We start from the raw sequence: 22,399 nt of genomic DNA, 5'->3' as shown, positions 1-22,399 counted from the left end.
GAGGGGGCGGTAAATTCAAGGCAGAAGAAAAGAAACCAAATGGACAACCTGTCTTTCCCTCTTCTGTCTCTGCCCTGGCTACGCTAGTCAGGCCCATCAATTGGTGGTCTCAAGCTGGGGACCAGGGGAAAGCCCCTAACTCTAATGAGCCCAATTCTAAAATATTAGAACCTTGTTCCATCCTTCCATTACACAGGGGAGCCGTTTCCTGGCAAGAGCCGGCATGGGGGCCTCTCTGACTGGCAGCTCCTCTTCGTTCTTGCTCTAAGAAGCCCTCGCTGCTGAGCCCCGGACCCAGATTCTGTCCATGAGCACCTGGGTCCTGGCTGGAGATCTGTGTCTAACTCGAGTGTGGCCCTGCAAGCCCCTGACGTGTCCCGCTGGAAAAGTCAGGATTGGGTTTTAGGGTCTTTTCCAGCTTTGAGGCTGTAGGAGCTCGGTGGTCTCAAAATGCAAAATCAGCTCCTCCTGGCATCAAAGGACATGTGTGTGGGGATACCTCAGCCCCTTTTGGGGGAGGACAGTTACCTTTTATACTCCCTATTCATAAGGCCAATATAATCATTGTCTATGCTTATCAAGAGTTTCGGAAACCTTTCACTGGGTTTTATTTGTATGACACCTACCTAGTTTTTAAAGACCATCCCTACCTGGTCGTGCAGACCTTCTGACATCACACCAAAGCCTAGGCTATTACAGTCTGCAAATACTGGGAAGTTCAGAAACTCTCTCAAGTCATGTAGCTAGGTCATGGCCAAGTTCACAACACAGCCCGGGCCTCCTCTGCCCCAGCACTGCCAGCTCAGGCCCCCACCCCCAGGCCTCCTGTCTCCTAATTCCATCCACCAAATGCTCCTTCAGGGCTAACCACACACTCAGCACAGTGTTATCAGTTGTGGAAGATGCTTGCCCTCAGGGAACATCTGATCCCTTTGGTCAAGGGGGCCATCAAACAAATGTAACAAAGCACTAGCACCACGGGCTAGAGTAGAACTGGACAGTCCTGCCAGACGAAGAAAATAAGACTCATTTCTCTTGGTTGTTTGACCTCTGCAGACACCAGTTGGGACAAACTGGGACAAAGAGCAGGTATTAGGTCAAAAATAGTATCCAGTAGGAGAAGGATGGTAGAAAGACAAAGATGGGGTCCTGGTCCTGTTGGAGGATTGATGGAAATAACAAGAGCTGTTATTGTGTCCTTTCAAAAGACCCAGCTTTGCCCACATTCAACTTTCAGTTCAGAAGTAGGTATTTCCCTTTGGTGGCCAGGAGGTGGTGGGGGGAATAGGTAAACCAAACCTTGATTCCAGAAGATTTGGGGCTCTCCTCCTTAGTTTTAAAATGAGGAGGGGGTACGCAGGCTATGTATGCTGCAAAGTTTCTAAGTGGGCCTGGGATACCTCTGTAACTCATGGTTAGTAAAGAATGAAAAATAAAAATCCTTTGACTCACTTCTTCTTTATCAGCGCTTTGTTGTAGAAACCTTGCTGGACCAGCTACTGTCACTTCATGTTGGTGGCGTGTTTTTTTAATTAGTCAGTGGTTAGACTATTAAATGTTGAACTGCTAATGACGATGATTTTCCTTTCATTTATGTCACCATAGCAACATTTCCCCCCTCTCTTAATGTCTTTGTTTAAACAATCAGCATTTCAACAAGAGTAAATAAAATACTTAAAAAATTTAACATAAGCTAATGCACCCACTGTTTTCATTTTTCCCTAGTTCTGATGTTCATGCATATGTATTTTTACCTAATGACACTCATACTCTTGATACGTTATGTGATCTGATTTTTTAAAATAAATTTACTTATTTTTTGGCTGCATTGGGTCTTGGTTGCTAGCAGGCTTTCTCTAGTTGTGGTGAGCAGGGACTACTCTTCGTTGTGGTGGGCAGGCTTCTCATTGCAGTGGCTTCTCTAGTTGTGAAGCATGGGCTCTAGGCTTCAGGAGTTGCAGCTCGTGGGCTCAGTAGTTGTGGCACACGGGCTTAGTTGCTCTGTGGCATGTGCGATCTTCCAGGACCAGGGATGGAACCCGTGTCCCCTGCATTGGCAGGCAGATTCTTAACCCCTGCACCACCAGGGAAGTCCCTTTCCTTTAGATTGTGCTGTATACATTTTCCCTGTTTCCATAGACCTCGTGACTATTACGTAATAGCTGCATACTATTCCACAAGATGGAAGCCCCATCATTTGAGTTAACCTTTTCCCTGTTCTTGGCCACTGAGATTGATGCCAACTTCTTATTATTATTCAGTGTATGGATTTAGATGCAATCTTTACAGAGACATAAAAAATGTCTGGGAGGTGACTGTCTTTTGGAAAATGAAACCAGCAGCTCCAGCTCATTGTGTATCTACCAGGTACAAAGATGGAGCCCAGACTCTAAAAGGCCAGTGGCTGAATGGTTGGCAGATAATAAAATTCTTTCTACGACAGGACAGAAACATCGCCAATAGTTTGCAACTATGATAACTGACACTTTCATGATGAATACCCAAAAAATCAGAAATACTACGACATGGTGCCTATCCTAGCTTCCTCTTTTTGTTCCCTTAGGCCAGAAGCATATAAAAGGGGACCACATTGCTAGTACCTTCTGCATTAGACTAAAAATGAGCACCCCTTCGCTGGGCTTGTAAGCATCAGTGCTGGAGGCCAAGGCAAACACACTGCTCTCTCAGAAGAAGGCACAGGGTCTCCTATTGCCTTCAGGCTGTTAGGTGGGGGAATGGTGGTGGTACACAGAGCAGGTGAGGGAGTGGTGTATATTAGCAGTGGGAGGGTGGTACACATGGGAGGTATATATGGCAGGTGAAGGGGTGGTATATACAGCAGGTGGGGAGTGGTCCATATAGCAGGTGGGGGTGGTCCATATTGGCAGTGGGAGGGTGGATATATGGGCGGTATATATAACAGGTGACGGGGTGAGCTGTGTACCGAGGGTCAGGCTGGCCCTTACCGTGTTCTCGTGCGACAGCAATGAATCGAGTCCACGAAGAAGCGGGAGAGGAAGAGAGGTGTGTGTGTGGGGGGGGCGGCCTGGAGGTGGCGTCAGGTGCCAGAGGCGCTGGATGGAGAAGGGCGGCAAAGAAGCGCAGGGCGGGGCTGAAGGACTCGCGGGAAGCGGACGAGGGATGCTGGGCGAGCTGCGAGCCCATGCAGCGGCACGGAGGCGGGGCCGGGGGCGGGGCCCGTGGGGCGGGGCCGCAGGGCGCGGGGGAGGGGCAGGGGCGGGGTGCGCAGGACGCGGGCGTGAGGGGCGTGAGGGGGCGGGGTCTGTGGGGCTGAAGGGCTGCGGGGACCAAGCGCGGCGCCCTGGGGGCGGCGCCCTCGGGGGCGGGGCCTGAGGGCGGGGGGCGGGGCCGCGCGCGTCCGCCTCCGCGAGTCCGGCGCTGTCCCCCGCGCTGTCCCTGGCGCTGTCCCCGCGCGTCCCGGAGCCGCCGCCCCGGCCCCGCCATGCTCCCGCTTCTCGGGCTGTGCTTGGCGCTGCCGCTCTGCGCGGGGTCGCTGGGAGAGGCGCAGAGCTGGGGGCGCCCTTCGGAGCAAGTAAGTGGACGTCTGGGGTGGGGGGCGCCCAGGGCGGGCCCCGGGAGCTGCCGACCGTCCCTCCCCACCGGCTCCCTGGGGCGCGTGTCTGCCGGACAGGCTCCTACGCTCGAGGAAGGGAGGGATCACCCCTATCTCCTGCCCCGTCGTCCCCCCACCTTCTCTCCTCGGTCCCCAGCCTTCTGCTCGGGCGCTGCCCCGTCCGCTGGTCCCTCGCGGCGAGCGCCTGGCTGGCGAAGTTCTTGCAGAATTGGGTTCGCCGCTGCACAGTCCTGCAGAACTGCATCTCCTCGGCTGCTGTCACCTGCGCGGGTTTCTGCTAGTTGTTCACGTCTGAGCCAGAGCCCCAGGTTAACTACCAGATTCTTTGAGAAGCGTTTGTGGGGTACTGTGTTGTTGCTGTCGGTTCCTAGTTGTTCCAGAGAGAACTTTTTCCACATCTAGGAAAAGTTCCAAACTCCTGGAGGCCTCTGCTTTTCCCATATGAAAACCGGGAACACACGACTTTCCCTGAGGGTCTTACCAATGCTTTAGCAGTTTAAAGGTGGCCAGATGGCGGAGGGCCAAGAACCAAAGGGTCTCAGTTCCCCTGATTAATACTCTGTCTGCCAGGGTTTTTTAAATGGCTTAACCTCACAGGTGAAGGAACCCTGCAAATATGAGATCTCAATACAATGCCCGATGGACAGGAAAGCTCTCTAAAGAGTATGAACCAGGTTTCCCCAGTTATCAATGCACAGACCTTATAGGGAGAAATGGCTCTGTCCTGATTAGAGTAGACGGTGCATTTCTTCATCTCCTGGTGCTGTTTACATACACATATTTAAATTGTTTAGCTGAAAGCATGAATTCACAGGGTGGAAGGAAGAGATAAGCAGGTACACTTTCCCAGCATCTTGGTGTGAAGAGCAGATCTGGAAAACAGAATCTGCCTACACATCCTGTAGTTACTTTCATGTTGACACTGCCTCAAGGATGTGCTTATCTGTGAAATGGAAGAAATGGTCATTCTCTTGTAGGACTGTCAGGAGGAATAACCCATAAAAATTCCAGCAGGCTCTGTGGTGGAGGAGGAACGTGCAGGCTTGGGATCCAGAGAGCAAGGCTGGTCTCTCCTTTGCCACTCACAGCTGTGTGGCCTGGACAAGCTGCTCGCCCTCTCTGAGCCTTTCCTGTGCGTCACAGCAGGGCGTACACCTCCCCCTGAGCATACTTGTAAGGTTCCAGCTGCTAGTTTGTGTAAAGGACCTGGTATACAGTGGGAGCTTGATAAATGGTAGATGTCTTGGTCAGTGGTTAAGGGCATGGACTTGGTGCCTGGGCTCGATTCCTGATTCTGGCACTTACCAGCTCTGTGGCCCTGGGCAAGATCCTGGGTGCTTCAGTCTCCAATTCGGTAAAAAGTGCTACTGATGAACCTAGTGGCAGGGCAGGAATAGAGATGCAGATGTAGAGAACAGACTGGAGGACACAGCGGGCGGGAAGGGGAAGCTGGGACGTAGTGAGAGAGTAGCATTGACAGATACACACTACCAAATGTAAAATAGATGGCTAGTGGGAAGCTGCTGCAGAGCACGGGGAGATCAGCTTGATGCTTTGTGAAGACCTAGAAGGGTGGGATAGGGAGGGTGGGAGGGGATATGGGGATATATGTATACATACAGCTGATTCACTTTGTCTACAGCAGAAACTAACACAATACTGTAAAGCAATTACACTGCAATGAAGAAAAAAAAAGTAGGAAGAATAGGGTGGCGAGGACTGGATAGTTAATACACCTAAGGTACTGGAAACGGGGTCAGCACTTCATGTTGTTGGCTGCAGTCAGGCTTGGGCAGCTCAAGTGCTGAGGGGAGGAATTGAGGGCAAAGATCCTCAAACTTTTTTAGGGGGTGGAGGGAGAAGAATGTGGGAAGCACTGAAACAAAGATTCTGTTTATGAACTGGGAGGAGGGATTAAAGCTCTGACATCTGCAAGTCCAAGTAGGCTTAACACTGAGCTTCTCTGCACAGAAGAACATGGGTTTGGCCCATTTTAGTTATTTCATGCTGTGGTCAACCCAAGACACTATCTATTCATCTGGAAAATGGCTAAAACAGAAAAGAACTCCAAATATAAAGTTCTGTGAAAATATGCGATTTTACCTTTTTATCCCCACTCTACTAAAAAAATTTGTGTATGTGTATAAGATGTAGCATTTGAGAGCACAGGCTTCAGAACCAGACTTCCTGGGTTCGAATCCTGGCTCTGCACTTCCTGGAGAGTTAATGCACATCTGTGAGCCTTTATTTACCCATCTTGAGAATGGGGATGATGAGATTACTTAATTAAAAGGATTTTGAAGATTAAAATAATTAATATACATAAAACTTAGCATGGTACCTGGCAATGCAGTTAGTGCTCTGGTCTCAATAATTATGGTCTTCAAAATTAAATGTGAACAATTTTTTTTAAATTTATTTTTTATTGAAGTATAGTTGAATTACAATTCTGTGTTAATTACTGCTGTTACAGCAAAGTGACTCAGTTATACATATATATGCATTCTTTTTCATATTCTTTTCCATTATGGTTTATCCCAGGATATTGAATATAGTTCCCTGTGCTCTACAGTAGGACCCTGTTGTTTATCCATCCTATATACACCAGTTTGCATCTGCTCATCCCAAACTCCCAGTCCACCCCTCTCCCATCTGCCTCCCCTTGGCAACCACCAGTCTATTCTCTATGCCCCTGATTCTGTTTCTGTTTCAGAGATAGGTTCATTTATGTCATATTTTAGGCTCCACATGTAAGTGATATCATATGGTATTTGGTGAACAGTTTTTAAATGTCAATGAATATGTGAATTTTAATGTACCTGAACTTGCCTATTAGCTTCCGTTGCAATTCTTATTACTTTTACTTGAAAATACTACCAATAATGTCCTAGATTCAAGTCCCTTCCTCCTCCTCCACCTCATCCGTAAACAGAATTACCCATAGTGTAATAAACCCACTATCAGCAATGGGTCTCACACTTCATCTTGCAGAAAGACACTCAGATTCCTGAGCCCCACTCCCACCAGTTTCCATCCACTGGGTTTGGGTGGGACGCAGTTGACCCTGATGCAGGTGAGGCATGGACCGCGCTTAGACTAACATAGCTTTGAAAGCGTCTTTCAGGAAATTAATATTAAAAAGCAAGTCTCTTGTATAAAACCAGCCTGCTTTGAAATTGATACAGTTTCTTTAAATAAGGATAGGGCTGCATTCCTGTTATTACAAAAGCAGTTTTTCATTTACAGAATAAGAGTAGCCACCACATATTGAGTGTCATGGAGACTTTGCTAGGAGCTCTATGTAAACATAATAAGAAGCAATAAAGTACATGATTACGAGCACTCCAAGTGGAGTCAGACTGCCTGGTTCAAATCTGGATCCTACCGCTTACTGGCTGTGTGTACTTGGGCAAGTAACTTAACCTCTCTGGGTCTCCGTTTCCTAATCTGCGAGATAGCGTTGTTAATGCTTTCTACCTTATAGGCAGGGGTGGATCTAAGTTTTGAGAGGGGAGTCAAGTTTATATAATGGGCAAAGCCCTCTTAAAGAAAAATGCTAAATGCTAAAAGTTCTAAAATCAACATTTATTTAGAGTGGTAAGTAAATCACAACAAACGACACATTTTGACAAACACCACCAACACCACAGTTTGTTAGGGACTGTGCAAGTGGGGGATCCTGACGCTTATCTTTCATTAGCTTCTAGATAATAATAAGCTATTAAATAAAAAATAATAAACCCACTTCTGCTCCTTTGGTTGTGAGGATGGAATGCATTCATTCAGACTCAGCCCTTACATGCAGTAAGCACTCGGGTCCTATTAGCTCTTTTTATTAATATTATTTATGTGCAGCCTGGTTGAATGTCTGCCACTGCAGGGAAAGCCTCAGCGAGCTTAGGCTCCAGGAGAACCATGGAAGTGCCCCCAGGGAAGTGATGCAGCCACGTGATGCACCTGGATTGGAACCTGGGCGTGCTGAATGCCAAGCCACTTTCATGTTTACAGTGTAAAGTGATTTGTTTAAATCTGAGTTTAATTTGCAGCTCCCGCTGCACAGATGGTGTTCAGCACAGGCCTCTGGCACCACACGCCCTGTGGTGATACACTTCTGATGCCCTGAATCGAGCATTTCTGCAGTTTTAAGTTTTATAGTCTCTCACGCAGAACCTTTGCATTTGGGAAAACACAGAAAATCAAGACGAGATTTTTGTTTTTGTTTGTTGTTGTTTCTTGGGGGTTTTTTGGTTTGTTTTTTGCCTTGCCCCAGCATGTGGGATCTTAGTGCCCAGACCAGGGATCGAACCCGTGCCCCCTGTAGTGGAAACGCAGAGTTCTAACCACTGGACCGCCAGGGAAGTCCCAACAAGTCTGCTGTTGTTGTTGCTGTTTTGTTTTTTTGTTTTTTAACTCTTTGGAAAGTAAAGTCAAGGAAAGATTTTGTGTGCTCCAATCCCTTCAGTATGCACGGTATGATCGTTGCACTGGATTTAAGGCTGGATGGGGAAGGAGGGTGTCGTGGGAGAGATTCCAGAGATTTGCTCACTCCCGAACCAGCTGTATGTGGTTTCTGTGCGGGGAGGTGGGGAGGAGGGTGGGGGAGTCCTGAGAGCTGGACGATGAGTCGTACGTGACTTCATGTTCCTAACTAACACTCTTCTGGAGTCCTGGATGCACTCACGTAGAGTGGCCCTGCCCACCGTGCTGTCAGAGGTCCAGCTGGAGGTCCTGCAGGCTTTCTGTATAGAAGGAGCAGAGGGTCCGTTTAGGAAGATGGGGCCATAGGATGGAGACCTGAGGTTTTTTGAGGGGTGGGTAGAGGGGGGTCCCAAGCTCCTCATGGTCTTCCTACGAGGCAGATCCACCTTGTCTGTTTCTCACAGGTTAAAAGAAACAGGGTGGCTTGCCCAAGGCTAGTTGGTTTGGGTTTTGTTTTTGTTTTTCTGGCGGCCTGGAAATTGTTTGGGATTTCAGCCCCCAAATGAAGTTTCTTCTTCCCTTGCTGAGGTTATGGGCCCCCCAGATGGCAAGCGGTTTATAGCTGGACAACCTGCAGCAACATTTCTCCGAAGGAAGACAACTTTTGTACCAGAGGTAGAGAATTCCCCTGATGGGGATCCTCCCAGACTAACGGTCCTCGGCCCAGGTGATGGGTGTCATCTCCCATGCTTTCCAACCTGTAACCCTGGCTTTGGTGTCAGGTCCTGTATCAGATCTCCGAGGCAGCTGACTCCTGAGTTCCTGGGTCTTGGTTTCAGGATTTCAGAATCCGCTCGGAAGATGGAGGCCAACGGGTAGATAAAGTCCTGGCACGGAGCCTGCTGGGAACTCATGTCTTCAGCCGTTTGATGGTGTGTGGCTGAGGCTGGCCTAAGTGCAGCCTCTCCTGGCTCTGTGATGGGACCTGGAGTGACAGAGCTGATGACAGAGCTCAGAAGGGGTGGAGGGCGTGAACTCTCCCTTTCTGTCCCTCTTTCAGTGGACCCGGGTCATTAAAGCATCCATTCCTAAAGGGAATATGTGTGTTCTGTGTATTCAGAATATCCCTCACCCTGGGTGGAGTTAGGTTTCACTCCTCTTCTCCCTTCCCATGCTCCTTCCCATCTGTGGATTTTCTGGAATGCTCTAACGGTGTTTCTCTCCCCTCCCAATCCTGATCCAACGCTGCGATTGACCCTGGGGGAAAAATACCATCTCCGTTATCCAAATTAGGACCCTTGAGCAGGACCTGCTGTTTTTTACCTATGGTTGGATAACCTGCTGATGGAGATTCCCATCGCCCAGCTCGGATGGTGTCATTGCCGCATTCTTTGTTCAAAGGCGATCATCAAACCACCCTTCTTCTTTTTTTTTTCTTTTAAATTTATTTATTCATTTATTGGCTCCGTTGGGTCTTCGTTGCTGCACTCGGGCTTTCTCTAGTTGCTGTGAGCGGGGGCTACTCTTCGTTGTGGTGCATGGGCTCCGCATTGCTGTGGCTTCTCTTGTTGTGGAGCACGGGCTCTAGCTGTGTGGGCTTCAGTAGTTGTGGCACACGGACTCAATAGTTGTGGCACACGGGCTTAGTTGCTCCGAGGCATGTGGGATCTTCCTGGAGCAGGGATTGAACCTGCGTGCCCTGCATTGGCAGGCGGATTCTTAACCACTGCGCCACCTAGGAAGCCCAAACCATCCTTCTGCATCCTGGTAGTGAAAGCTGCTGGGTCCCTGTGAGTTGAAGAGGCAGATTGTGAGCTATTTCTCGGCATGGTTTCTGTATTGAACTGCATTCTCTTTAAATTTCTCTTCCCCTTTCATTCCACTCCAGCAAACATTCTACACAGCTACTTCTAGCCATCCCTCCATTGTAAAGCCTCTCGTGATCACTTGAGAATGTAGTGAACTCTTCTTTTTTTTTTCCATTTCCTTTGTAACATATAAAAATTACCTTGTCTATTAAGTTTTCCTGAGTGTATTTCTTTCAAGTTGGATGGTATAGTCCTTGTTGGCAAAGGTCGTGGCTGATAATTCTCAATAAACACTGTGGTCTGGACATCTGATCTGATACTGGAGAAGTAAGCTCAGCTCAGTAGAAGCGAAAAATCCTATTTGAGCCTTCTCTTCAGTCTATGATTTGGGGGCCCATGCTCTGAGATTACTATTCATGGCAGCCTTTGACACTAAGCTGGAGTCGGTTACTTACCTGTCCTTAACTCCCGCTCCCAGACTCTTATAAGGCAATGGGAAAACTCTCAAACAAGAAAAGGAATCAGGAATTCCCAACTGAAAACAAAGAAGATGACATTGGTGTCATTTCCACTTCTAATCCTAGCTGGCACCAGGAATCTCTGTGCGCCAGGAAGTTTGGATTCTGGTTCAGTCTGAGTCTAAATTTGGACTGAAGTGTAGCCATCATGATTGCCTGAGATGTCAGATAGTCATCTCAAAAACAAAAAACCAACCTCTCTTGTTCTCCTTAATGCTTGTTTATTTTCTTGGAAAACCTATTTTGCAAAGGAGGAGACTTCAAAGAAAATACTTTAGATCAACCAGAGAACATAATACCTGAGCGGGGCTGGGCTTCGCTTCTGACCATGGCTGTTTTAAGTGGTCCCCAGGCTATTCCACAATTTTAGGAAGGGAGAGGCCTGAGCCGAGCCTGCAAAACCGATGGAGACCTCGGCCAGGATGCTTATTCTGCTTTCCTTGGACGTCCCCGTCATCCCACCACATTTCAGAAATAGAAACCAGGGTCCAGCTAGTCAGCGTTTGGTTCTCATTTGGAGCCAGGGCCGATGCCAGCCTAAATCCTGTGCTAATTCTTTCTATTCCATGTTCTGTAGACTAGGAGACTCTCTAATGGCTCATAATGGTAACTTACAGTAGCATTGTCTATTTTCAGGAGGGGCCAGGGAAAGGATAGTGATTAAACCAGTTTCTATGATACTTTTAGTTTACAGAATGGAAATACCTTTATTGTTTTCTCCTATTTGGAAATGATACACGGTAATTTGTCCAAAACTGAGGTAGCACAGAAAAGTTTAAAGAAAAAGAATTTAATCACTCAAGGGTAACAGCCTTTAAGCATTTGAGCATGTTGTACACGTGTAGACACTTATAAAAGCGAGATCTTGTTAAATATAGCATTTTGTTACTTGATGTAATCACTTAAATGTATCTGAATGTATTCGTGAGGACAGGCTAGGCTGTACTGGGGTAACAACCCCCAAATCTCAATGACTTAAATGACAAACGTTAATTTCTTGCTTGGATGACTTGTTCATCTTGGGTTGTCGGTGGTGCAAGTGTGAACTTGGGCGTGATGAAGCAGCGACCATCTCAAACATTGCTAATTACTGTGCTAGGGAGAAAAGGTAGTTCTGGAGGATCTCACACCTGCAATCAAGTACTCGGCGCAGGAGTGACAGAGGCGACTTACATTCATAGCTTATTGGCCAGAACCAGTCACATGGCCCTGTCTTCCCACATGGGGACCAGGAAATGCAATCCTTCTGGCAGAGAGCTAGAGAAAAATTTGGTGAACAGCAAAGTCCAGTAAAATTAATGCTGATGTCAACAAATATAGGTCCATACTATTATTTTCAATAGCTGTATTCTAATTAATGAATCATAATATACATAATATATTTAACCAAACCACTTTTAAAGGATATGTTAAGCTATTTCCAATGATTAACCATTGTTTTAAAAGTTGCAAAGAATTTTTTTGTATGTTTGGTTTTTTTCCTATTGATTTCCCCCCATATGATACTTTTCTGAAAGTAGGATTTCTAAATTAAAAGACATGCTTACTCGTGGGGATGCAAAATGTTACAGCCACTTTGAAAACTGATTTATCTATTTCTTAAAAGTTAAATTTACCATATAACCCAGTATCTTGTGGGTATCTGCCTGAGGGAAATAAAAGCATATGTCCAACACAAAGACCTCTATGTGAACGTCCATTGAAGTTCCACATTGTAAGTAATAGTCCCAAAGGGGAAATAACCTAAAAGTCCGTCAGCTAGCCAATGGATAAACAACATATGGTGTATCCACACAATGGAATATCATTCAGACGTCAAATAGAATGCAGTGCTGATAAATATAGGTTACTGGCTTTTTTCACTTAGCATAATTACTAAGTGAAAAAAGCCAGTAGTAGATGACCGCATATTGTGTGATTCCATTTATATGAAATGCCCAGAATGAGTGAATTCATAGAGACAAAGTAGATCAGCGGTTTCCTAGGGCTGGGGAAAGGCTGGGGTTGGGAGGTGACAGCTAAAGGATGCAGGGTTTCTTTGGGGATAATCTAAATTGATTATGTGACGGTTGCATAACTCCATGAATATACTAAAAAACATTGGATTGTGCACTTTAAATGAATGAGTTGTAATGTTCGTAAATTGCATCTGATAAGGCTGTTAAAAAAGGTACGTACGCATAAAGTCTAGGCATATTTTCCAAGTTTTTGATCAACATTGTCAAACTGCCCCCAAGAAAGTCCGATTCCTCACTCACAGCAGTGGAGTTAACACTTCTGTTTTTTTTTTTAATTTACTTATTGATTGATTTATTTATTTTGGCCGCGTTGGATCTTTATTGCTATACACGGGCTTTCTCTACTTGCGGCAAGCGGGGGCTACTCTTTGTTGCGGTGCGTGGACTTCTCATTGCGGTGCCTTCTCTTGTTGCGGAGCCTGGGCTCTAGGCCCGCGGGCTTTAGTACTTGTGGCATGTGTGCTTAGTAGTTGTGGCTCACGGGCTCTAGAGCACAGGCTCAGTAGTTGCGGCGCACGGGCTTAGTTGCTCCTCGACATGTGGGATCTTCCTGGTCCAGGGCTCGACCCCCTGTCCTCTGCATTGGCAGGCAGATTCTTAACCACTGTGCCACCAGGGAAGTCCCAACACTTCTCTTCTTTAAACAGTGATTTGCCCTGAGAAATAGTCAGCAACCACGTAGGACTTTTAAAGTAGTCCAGAGGCTCTGGTTAATTATTTTGTGATTTTTTAAAAATAAGGATCTTATCACCCTCCCATGCCCCTCTTCTGCATGTGGGAAAGTATAGCAAATCACAGTAAGGAAGTTCAAGGTAAGTTCAGTGTTGCTTCCAGGGTTTCCTGGAGTTCTGAGCAGAGTAAATGAGCCCATCAGAGTCGAGCTGACATGCTTGCTTGTTGTAACAGACACAACAGCAAAGAGCAGATTTTCAAGCCAAAAATAAATGGAAACCGAATACAGATATTCTGATGAATTCTGTTCTGGCCACTTCCTTGGTCTTCCCCTAATAACAGATGTGAGAACCTTCAGATGACGAGGTGGTGTGACATTGTGGCTTAAGTGGTCAGCCGGGTCTGAGAGGGGTGAATTCTAATCCTGGCCTAGGTGCTCCCTGGTTAAGGGTCAAAACTGCTTTTCAGGTTGGATAACCCTTCGCGTGAATTCAAATTGGTTTAAAACCCGCTCATGGCACTCACATGAAAATGACCTCACAATCGTGCTTCATGTCTCTTTTCTTCTTCTAGGTTGGACTCAGGGTCCCAAGGCAAGTCAGGCTGTTGCAAAGGCTGGTAGGTATATTCACGTATATTTTCTTAAAAATCAGTTCCCCTTGCTATTCTGTGTATTTTGAACCGGGCAATAGCGATGCTCGCAGCTCCTCCAAACCTTATAAGTTGCATGTAGAAGAAATCGAACATGAAACAGTGTAGCTTTTATAAACCTTTCTTTGATAGGCTTTTGCTTTAAGTGGATTTTTTCCTGAAAAGAGATCTGATTATTCCAGTAGATCTATAAGGACAACGTGTGACGTTTTCAAAGACCTTCTTAGAAAAAATAACCAACACCTAAATGAATCTCCACTTTTTTACAATGTTCTTACACAAGAAATAAAGGCCGTTGTGAAGTAAACAGCTAAAGCAAGCAAAGAATTCCCATTTGTAGATTAAAACTTTGTGTGATAGAAGTTGGGCCAGGCTCTCAGTGCGTGCTGGAGGCCCCCAGATGGGACCTGGGCAGACATTCAGGATTCTACGTGTTTGTTTGAAATGATCTCAGTTCTTCCTTCCCACTGTGTGTGCAGTGACACATCAAAACGTGGGAACATGCCTTCAGGCTCTGATACGGGTTCCTCTGCACAGCCTCAGGGATGAGCCTTTTACCCAAGGTCTCCCCGCTGCTGGCTGGTGTTCGAGTCCAGGCTGCATTGATCAGGACCAATGTCACAATCATCACCGTCTTTATTTGGACCCAGACTTTGTATTCTCATCGTTTTCTGTGTGGCCTCCTCCTCCCCTGCCTTCCCCCATCCCCCCAATCCTGACTCCCCATACCCCAAGTTTGCTAACCGCGTTGTCTCATGTTTTTCTCCATGTTCACATGATCATATACAGACATGTGCACACAGACGGGTCAAGAATTGTGAAGAGTCTAGATTTTTACTACTGACAAGCCAGCAAGCTAGTCTGCTACTGTTTCATGGGTGCTGGCACAACACAGGAGACTCCTGGGTCAGACATGAAGGATGATTTATTACTCACAGTAAGAGCAGAAGTCAGCGTGGAGGGCCTGTCGCCTTTCCTCCAGCTCAGTTCTCATGTAGTGACACAAAGAGGGCCAGGCGACACCTACACACATGGTTGGTTTTATCGCAAGAGAGGTACCGCATAGCACAGGGAACTCTACTCCATACTCTGTACTGACCTATATGGGAAAAGAATCTAAAAAAGAGGGGATATGTGTATATGTATAACTGATTCACTTTGTTGTATAGCAGAAACTAGCATAGCATTGTGAATCAACTATACTCCAATAAAAATGAATGTAAAAAAAAAAAGAGAGGAACCCTGAGCTTAGGGAACCTGACTCTTTTATAATGAGCACTAAGCCTGCCTGACCTTTGCCCTGGAGGGAGACATTCTCTTTATCATTCTGGACTTGAGGCCAACCTGCCATTTGCACTGGAGGGAAACCCCACCTCTCTCTTCTCAACTGTTCATTGTACACATATCCTGGAAAATGTAGTACAAAACAGAGGTAGCCAGTGCCTCTGCTCACAAAAGGTGCAGAAATGCCAGACTCATGGACAGTAGTCTCCCAGCAAGACATACACACACATATTCATTCATTCAGCAAGTTTTTTTGTTTGTTTTTGTTTTGGCCACAGCATGCAGCTTGTGGAGTCTTAGTTCCCTCACCAGGGATTGAACCCGGGCCCCTTGCCATGAAGGCGCTGAGTCCTAACCACTGGACTGCCAGGGAACTCCCAACAAGTATTTTTTCTGAATCCTCACTTTCTGCCCAGCATCGGGAATACAGCAATGGACAAAACAGGCAAAAGACCCTGTGTTTCATAGAGTTTGAATTCTAAAGGAGGGCGGAGGTAGACACAGTCAATAAATAAATGGTTACGTGCGCTAGGAATGGAGAAGATGCCGTGAGAAAAACGACACGGCAGTGGCAGGTGGGGAACCCTTGTGTACATCTGCGTGTGTGAGCGTTGTGGTCTTTGCTTTCGGACAGTGGGGCCATGTCACCACAGCTACCGTTCCTCGTGTGCTGACCACGGGCCAGGCGTTGTCCTGAGCACCTCATGTGTCGTAGCTCAACCAAATACAGACATTTACAGGTAAGAAGTCGGAGGCTCAGAGAGACCAAGTCCCTTATCCGGGATTACACTTTCCAGAAGAGGTGGTCGCACCAGGTTTTGAGTCCCAGCCATCTAGCTTCTGGGTTTGTACTTGTCACTCATACACCCAGCTGCCTTCTCACCTGTATGTATTTTTCCATTTCTTATTATTTTCACTCAACAGTGCCTCGCCGGGCCTACCTCTACCGGTTCTTTTAGACCGTGAAAAATATTCCAGATCGTTGGCCCACCATGGTTTATCACTATTGATGAGCTTTCAATATGTTTCCCATTTTTTTGCCCCTATAAATGCAGCAAAAAAACACATTTTGTTTTTTCTGATGTGTGGGTACTTTTGATTCTATGACTGAGATTTTCAGTAGGAGGAACGCTGGGTCAAAGTGCACATACACTTTTAATTTTGGTAGATGCAGTCAGACTACTTTATGAATACTCCTAGTACTTTCTGTCTTAATTCCGTTCCTATCAGCAGTGATGAATATTTCTGCCAGCAGTGCTGTAATTACTCCTTTTGATTTGTCAGTCTCTTAGATATAAAGTGCTATGTCGCTGTTCCTTTAACGTGTGTTTCCTTGACTACTTATGAGTTGGACTTTTCCCCATACATTCAGGGCTGCTCTTCTGTAAATTTTTTTTTCAGGTTCTGTCCCCATTTTCCTACTGTGTTTTTTATCCCCTAATTGTGAGTATGTAGGAGATCTTTGTATGCTATACATCCTCTGTCTTCTGAATTGGAAGAGTTCTCCCCTCCATCTGTCATATGTCTGTTAACTTTGTATTTAGTATAGTTGCCATATAAAAGCTTTAAGTTTCTGAGAAATAAAATTTATCTGTTCCTTTTAACCTTCAAGTTTTCATTCTCGGTTACAAAGATTTCCTTGACCTTTTGCTTTAGACTGTTTTGTATAATCTGTCAAATTTTCTTAGAGATCTAGGACTATTAAAACCCTCAAGTTTATTGATACGTGTATTATAATTTTGTAACACGGACTTTATTTACCCATCCAAATGGTACCAGCTTAGGTCTGGTGCGCCACTCTCTTTTGCAGGTGTCTTCAGTGACTCTGCATCACCTGTAGGGTTAACTCTGAGGACATCTAAGGCCCCTTGTGATCTGGCTCCTGCCTGCCTCTGCAGCCTTCGTTTACCCAAGTCTCCTTGTATCTCGTATTCTAGCTGTACGATGCTAATCTGCGTGTTCTCTACTCTAATTAATGTAAAGGATGTGTGGCAACAGCTGGTACCCTCCTATCACTGCCAGCTCATGGACCTCTGGGGATTTGCTTGATTTTATTCTGAATTAATTAGGTACCCTTTTAATGAAGCTCTCTGGTATCACAGACACCAAGCATGTTTATATTTTGAAAAGCAGGAGATGTTTTTGAGTGTCCATGATGCTTAACAGCTACTGGCCTGGTTTTCCTAGAATACTTCACTATCATCCTCTAACCTCCTGATGGCAGGGGCTGTAGCCTGGCATCCATTTCATAGCAGATATTCTAAAAGTTGTAGCCAGGATTTGTTTTGAGCAGACATGGTGAGACACACAGACACAGAAATGATCGTCACAAAGGAGGAAGTTTATACTCACAGGTCCCGAGGGACGAGAGGCACGGCAGCCATTCAGGGCTACATGAGGAAACACCAGGGTCAGTCGGGGGGCAGCAGGGGCAGAGGGAGAGTGTGGCCGAGAGCCTTTACAGTGAGTCCCCTACAGACGTATGGCTTCCGTTCCAAGGGCTTGTTCACAGGTCCAATTTGTTTGTAAGTCCAACAAAGTTAGCCTAGGTACCTAACACAGTCGGCTCTGTAGTACTGTCCTGTAATAGGTTCGTAATACTTTTCACACAAATAATACATAAAAAACAAACACCAAAAATGAAGAAAACATTTTTAATCTTATAGTACAGTACCTTGAAAAGTATAGTAATATTGTACAACGGCTGGCCCACAGGAGCTGGCATCAGGGAACAGGCCAGAAGAGTTACTGGCTGGAGGAGGCAGAGGAGGTGGGAGATGGTAGAGCTGAAGGATCATCAGAAATAGGAGATGGAGGGCCAGCTGCAGTTCCACTCACACCTGATGCTGATAGCATGCACGTTCGCATCTTTGAAAGTTTGCAACTTGAAGGTTCGTATGTAGGAGACTGACTGTGTTGGGGTTTCTGCAGGAAAGAATTGATGAATGAGGTTAGGTATGCCAAGTAAGCTTAAGGTCGGGTAGTTGGAATAATTTTGGCAGGCTCTGGGCTCCAGGGATGATCCCCAGTGGTCAGGTAGCTGGCCCTAGCATGCAGGGGGAATATTGGCCAGTGTGTGAGAGTTTCGTAAAGGAGCTGGTTGGGAAGAGGGCTCTGTGCTGGTTGGTTGTATCTCAAAGGTGTGCTCACAGGGGTGTTACTTGCTATCTCTAGGGATTAGCTGGCTCTGGGAGGAGCAACCTTTCCAAAATCAAAGCCCCAAATGCCAGAGCATCAAGAATACAGAAAATAAGAAAATATAGTCAGTTCAGCAGGTAGCACAGTGCCAGGCACCATTACCTCACTGAGAGCTAGTTATGTATGTGTCTGTCTCCCGACTCCCAGCTCTAGCCATCACGGTTTATCTTTTTTAGGAGGTATATAGAATGGGATTTTTTTTTTTTCTGTATGAAGATGATAATTGCATTTTGTGTTTCCTCTCTAAACATAGTGAAATATTGCCCTATAGAATGTATTACTGCAAATAGGCAATTCAGAGCTGATGATACCCTCTGTCTTCAGAGGGAAAACTGTTTCCTCAAGGTGGTAAATACCTTCCTCAGGTGGTAAATACGGTTCTCAGGGATGTGCCCTGTCTGGAGGTCTTCTGCTTCATGTGATAACACGAGCTTTGTTTTTCTCAAAAAGAAGCATTAAGGTTTAGCAAAGCTCTCTGGACCTGGAGTCAGCCAACTGCCAAGCTCCATAAAGTGGGGGAAGCTGATGAGATGCTTTCTGAGGTTCTCTCCCTCCTCTGAGATGATTTCTTCTAGTGGTCGATGAAGAACTGTTTGATCAGAAAAAAACAGCAAAAGGTTAATCTTCTGGGAAGAGGCCTGGCTTCTGGCAAGGCCATGGCAAACACCCCCTGTCCCATTTCCAGATGGCATCTTGGGTGATTCAGGATGTCCTCTGGATGGCTTGATCTTAAGAGACTCACATGAGTCACACAGAAAACTCTGGGCCCCGAGCAGCTAATGAAGGCACTCCCTGCCTCAAAACGCTTTTCCATCTGTTTAGCTTTTGTAGGAAAAATAATGAAGAAATTATTATGTCACAGGAAGACTGATTTCTGGCCCCAATTTTCCAGCCCACATCCCTAAACAAAATCCTGAGTTAAAAACAGATATGGAAAGCATGTTGGAATGTTAAGAACTGTGCTCTGGGAAAAACCGAGGCCACTGTTTTATATCCTTTCTTTTATGACCCATCTTGTAAACCTCTGCCCTTCCAGGTTCTGTGCTTGGCCTTGGGGTGGTTCATTTCCTCATGATTTTATGTACCTGGCCATGCTCTTTGCCCCATGTGCCCTCCTTTCTAACTAAACTGCTCTGTTCGTGTGCCAGGAATGGGCTGTGGTTTACTCCCGTTTCTGTGTCTTTCGTGATTTTAGAATATTCTTTTTGTTTGCTTTCACCACATACAAGTTCTGCATCTCTTTAAAAGCCTTTTCTTGCTTTTATGGTCTTCACTGATTTCTCTTCCTTCTGAACTCTGGAAACTCTTCTAGCCAATAAGTAAATACATATATCTCCCTATCCTGTGTTTCTATTTTTTTGCACTTTCTTCACATTGCGCCTTGAGAGAAGTCATTGTGTGTAATATTTCTCCTCAATCCATCATAGAATTTATTTACTTATTTATTTATTTATTTATTGGCCATACTGCACAGCACGTGGGATCTTATTCCCCAACCAGGGATCGAACCCGTACCCACCTCCCCTGCAGTGGAAGCGGGGAGTATTACTCCCTGGAACGCCAGGAAAGTCCCCATCATAGAATTTAGAGTCGTGCTTACTAAATACTACTTTATTACCATTTCCCTTTGGGGGGGGGTGTATATTTTTCTCTAATTGTTCAGGATTCAGAAAATTCAATTTTATAAATGTTTTTGATTTTGACTTTATGCTGAGAGCCGTGGGTGAAAAAAAAGAAGTAAGACATGGCCTCGATTTTCTGCATGTTTACAGTAGGGTGGGGGAAGGGATGTGTAGCTTTCGGGGATGGGGGTGGGGGTGGGGATAGAGTTGCACATAACTGATGTTAATAGATTTTCAGTGGACAGCGCCGTCATGGAAAGGCAAGTGCTACACGTGTAAATAACATAGAGGCTCCTGTGGGAAAACAGTAACTGGGCAGAAGCAGTACAACTAAAATAGTTTCTTGAAACTTTTCTCAGCCTGTCTCTTGGGGCTACAAAGCATAAACTGTGCTTCCTTTTGATGTCACGTTGTGGAAAATTCTATTGCATCCATAATCTTAAGGCAAAAGAAGATACCATAGTAGTCAAACTTCGTATTTTGTCAGGTGTCTTCTAATTTTCACATTTTAATTGCAGTGACATTTTAAGTGATAGTTGTTTCATAAATGAGAACAGATCAACATGACATCAAAGATAGTCTCAAGGGTACCAAGCGTTGAAGATCTTTAAATATGTGAGAAATGGTACAAAGCAAGGACACTCTGCAGAAGAAGCTGTTTTGTTTGGAATGCTGTACAGCTGGAACTGTGCGCTCTGTTTATCAAAGGTGTAAACTTAACGAGACCTTTTCCCTATTAGTACTCGACTTTTGTCTAAAGAAGTGACAAGTTGATCAGAAAAAATTTTGAGGGGGATTTCCCTGGTGGTCCAGTGGTTAGGACTCCTCGCTTCCACTGCAGGAGGCATGGGTTCGATCCCTGGTCAGGGAACGAAGATCCACAAGCCACAGGTGCAGCCACGAAAGAAATAAAGAATGAAAGAAGGAAAGAAAGAAAGAAGGAAAGAAAGAAGGCAAGAGAAGGAAGGAAGGCAGGAAGGAAAGAAAGAAGAAAAAAAATTTTTGGAAAATGTCATAATGTGACACCAGTGCAGAATGGATTCAGCTTCCTGCCCTGTCTGGAGTGTTTACAATTTCTTGGGGGGGATAACTGAGGTTCACAGGTGACTTTCGAATCAGCGTGGTGTATCCTCTGCTTGGGCAGTTCTGTGTTTTACTGGCTGTCTAGTAGTGACCGCTGGGGAAAGCCTCGGTCAGCTGGGCCGCCTCTGGAATCCTTTTACAGAAGAGGCAGGATTGGAAGTCAGCAACTCCAGACTCACCCTGGATTTCTCACCTCCCACCTGTGTGACCTGGGGCAAGTACCCTACCCTGGTCTACGTTTGGTAAAGCAAGGGGATTGGACTTGAGAGTGTCTTTTTTCTTTATATTTGTCTTGATAGCTTATACTATGACTTCTTCATTTCAGGGGTGTTTCTAACATGTGGAAGTCTAGTTCCCAAAACAAAACCAGTAAAATGCAGAGAGGTCAGAAAGAGGGTAGAGTTTGAAATAATTAACAAAATGACTAAATCAGCTCAAGGGCAACTCACACCAAAGTCAGGTTGTAAACACAAATGTCTAAAGAGACGAACAAGGTGTTCAGTTTCTATTGCTGTAGGAGAATCTTCAAACTTGGTGGCTTAGAGCAACAGATTTTGTCCTAAAGAGACTAGGTATTCATAAACAATATTTTGTTATCGATTATTTCTGATTTCAGAAATAAGTCCCTAAAACCCAAAGTTTTATTCCTTACTTTGCCTTAGATTCTTGGACCTCAGAAGAAGACATAATTTTGGTGATTTATTCAGGCCCTCTCAATTTATAGATATTATAAAATTACAGCAGAAATATATGAAGCCTCACTTAGTTATATTAGTTTAAAAGAGTGGTTCTCAAATATCAGAATCCCTTGGAGGGCTTGTTAAAACATAGATTTCTGGCTCCATCTCCTGAGATTCTTGTTCTGTAGGTTTGGGATGGAGTCTGAGATTCTGCATTTCTAACAAGTTCCCAAGTGATGCTGGTGCTGCTTGTCCGTGGACCACATCTCGAGGAGAACAGATTGGAGAACGTCTTTTCCTTTTAGGTGAAAAATCTTTCAGATGCATTTAGATTTTTTTTTTCTGCTTCAAGTTCAGCCACCAAATGAGTTGTCCCCAGAATTCTGCCTCCAGCACCGCCCACTCTCTGGCCTGGCTCAAGGATGTGAAGAGACAGCAGAAATTATAATGCAATAAGATAGAAGCAAATACGTATATTATAGATGCACAGAGAGCATTGAATAGTTTTCACCAGCTTTTAAATTTGCACTGTCTAGCTACTGCCCTTGTCAGAAGCTTTGGGGATAAATTTAATTAGCATAGACTTTCCTCTTTCTGGGTTCTAATTCCCCAAATACTTTCTTGAGCTCAGTATTGATTCTTATTTTAAAATAATGTGATTGTCATCTGAATGGAAAAGGCCCAGAGTATAGTTCCTCTAAGTGGATATTGAAAATTAATTTGAAAATATGAGAATTTCTTCAGGTGTGCTCTGATATTGAGACCCCAGAAATGTGATCTAAAAATTTGTACCAGAAAAGTATTATATACTTCACATACTTCTAAAATTCCAACAGTCTATTAAACTCTTT

The 22,399-nt window shown here is 45.2% G+C and overlaps 1 protein-coding gene across 1 annotated transcript in view; it reads left to right on the top strand.

Annotated features, from left to right (window-relative positions):
• The first annotated feature begins 3,419 nt into the window (after nt 1–3,419).
• Nucleotides 3,420–22,399, top strand: part of ITIH5 (inter-alpha-trypsin inhibitor heavy chain 5) — a 73,472-nt gene continuing 54,492 nt past the window's right edge. The window contains exons 1-2 of the mRNA XM_057733699.1: nt 3,420–3,553; nt 13,604–13,648. Of these exons, the coding sequence (XP_057589682.1) occupies nt 3,464–3,553; nt 13,604–13,648 (135 nt within the window). The 5' untranslated portion in view covers nt 3,420–3,463. The remainder of the gene's footprint in view (nt 3,554–13,603; nt 13,649–22,399) is intronic.

This window comes from Hippopotamus amphibius, chromosome 4 (assembly GCF_030028045.1).
Source record: "Hippopotamus amphibius kiboko isolate mHipAmp2 chromosome 4, mHipAmp2.hap2, whole genome shotgun sequence".
NCBI lineage: Eukaryota > Metazoa > Chordata > Mammalia > Artiodactyla > Hippopotamidae > Hippopotamus > Hippopotamus amphibius.
The sequence above is the reverse complement of the archived record's forward strand: the minus strand, read 5'-3'. Positions and strand labels throughout refer to the sequence as shown.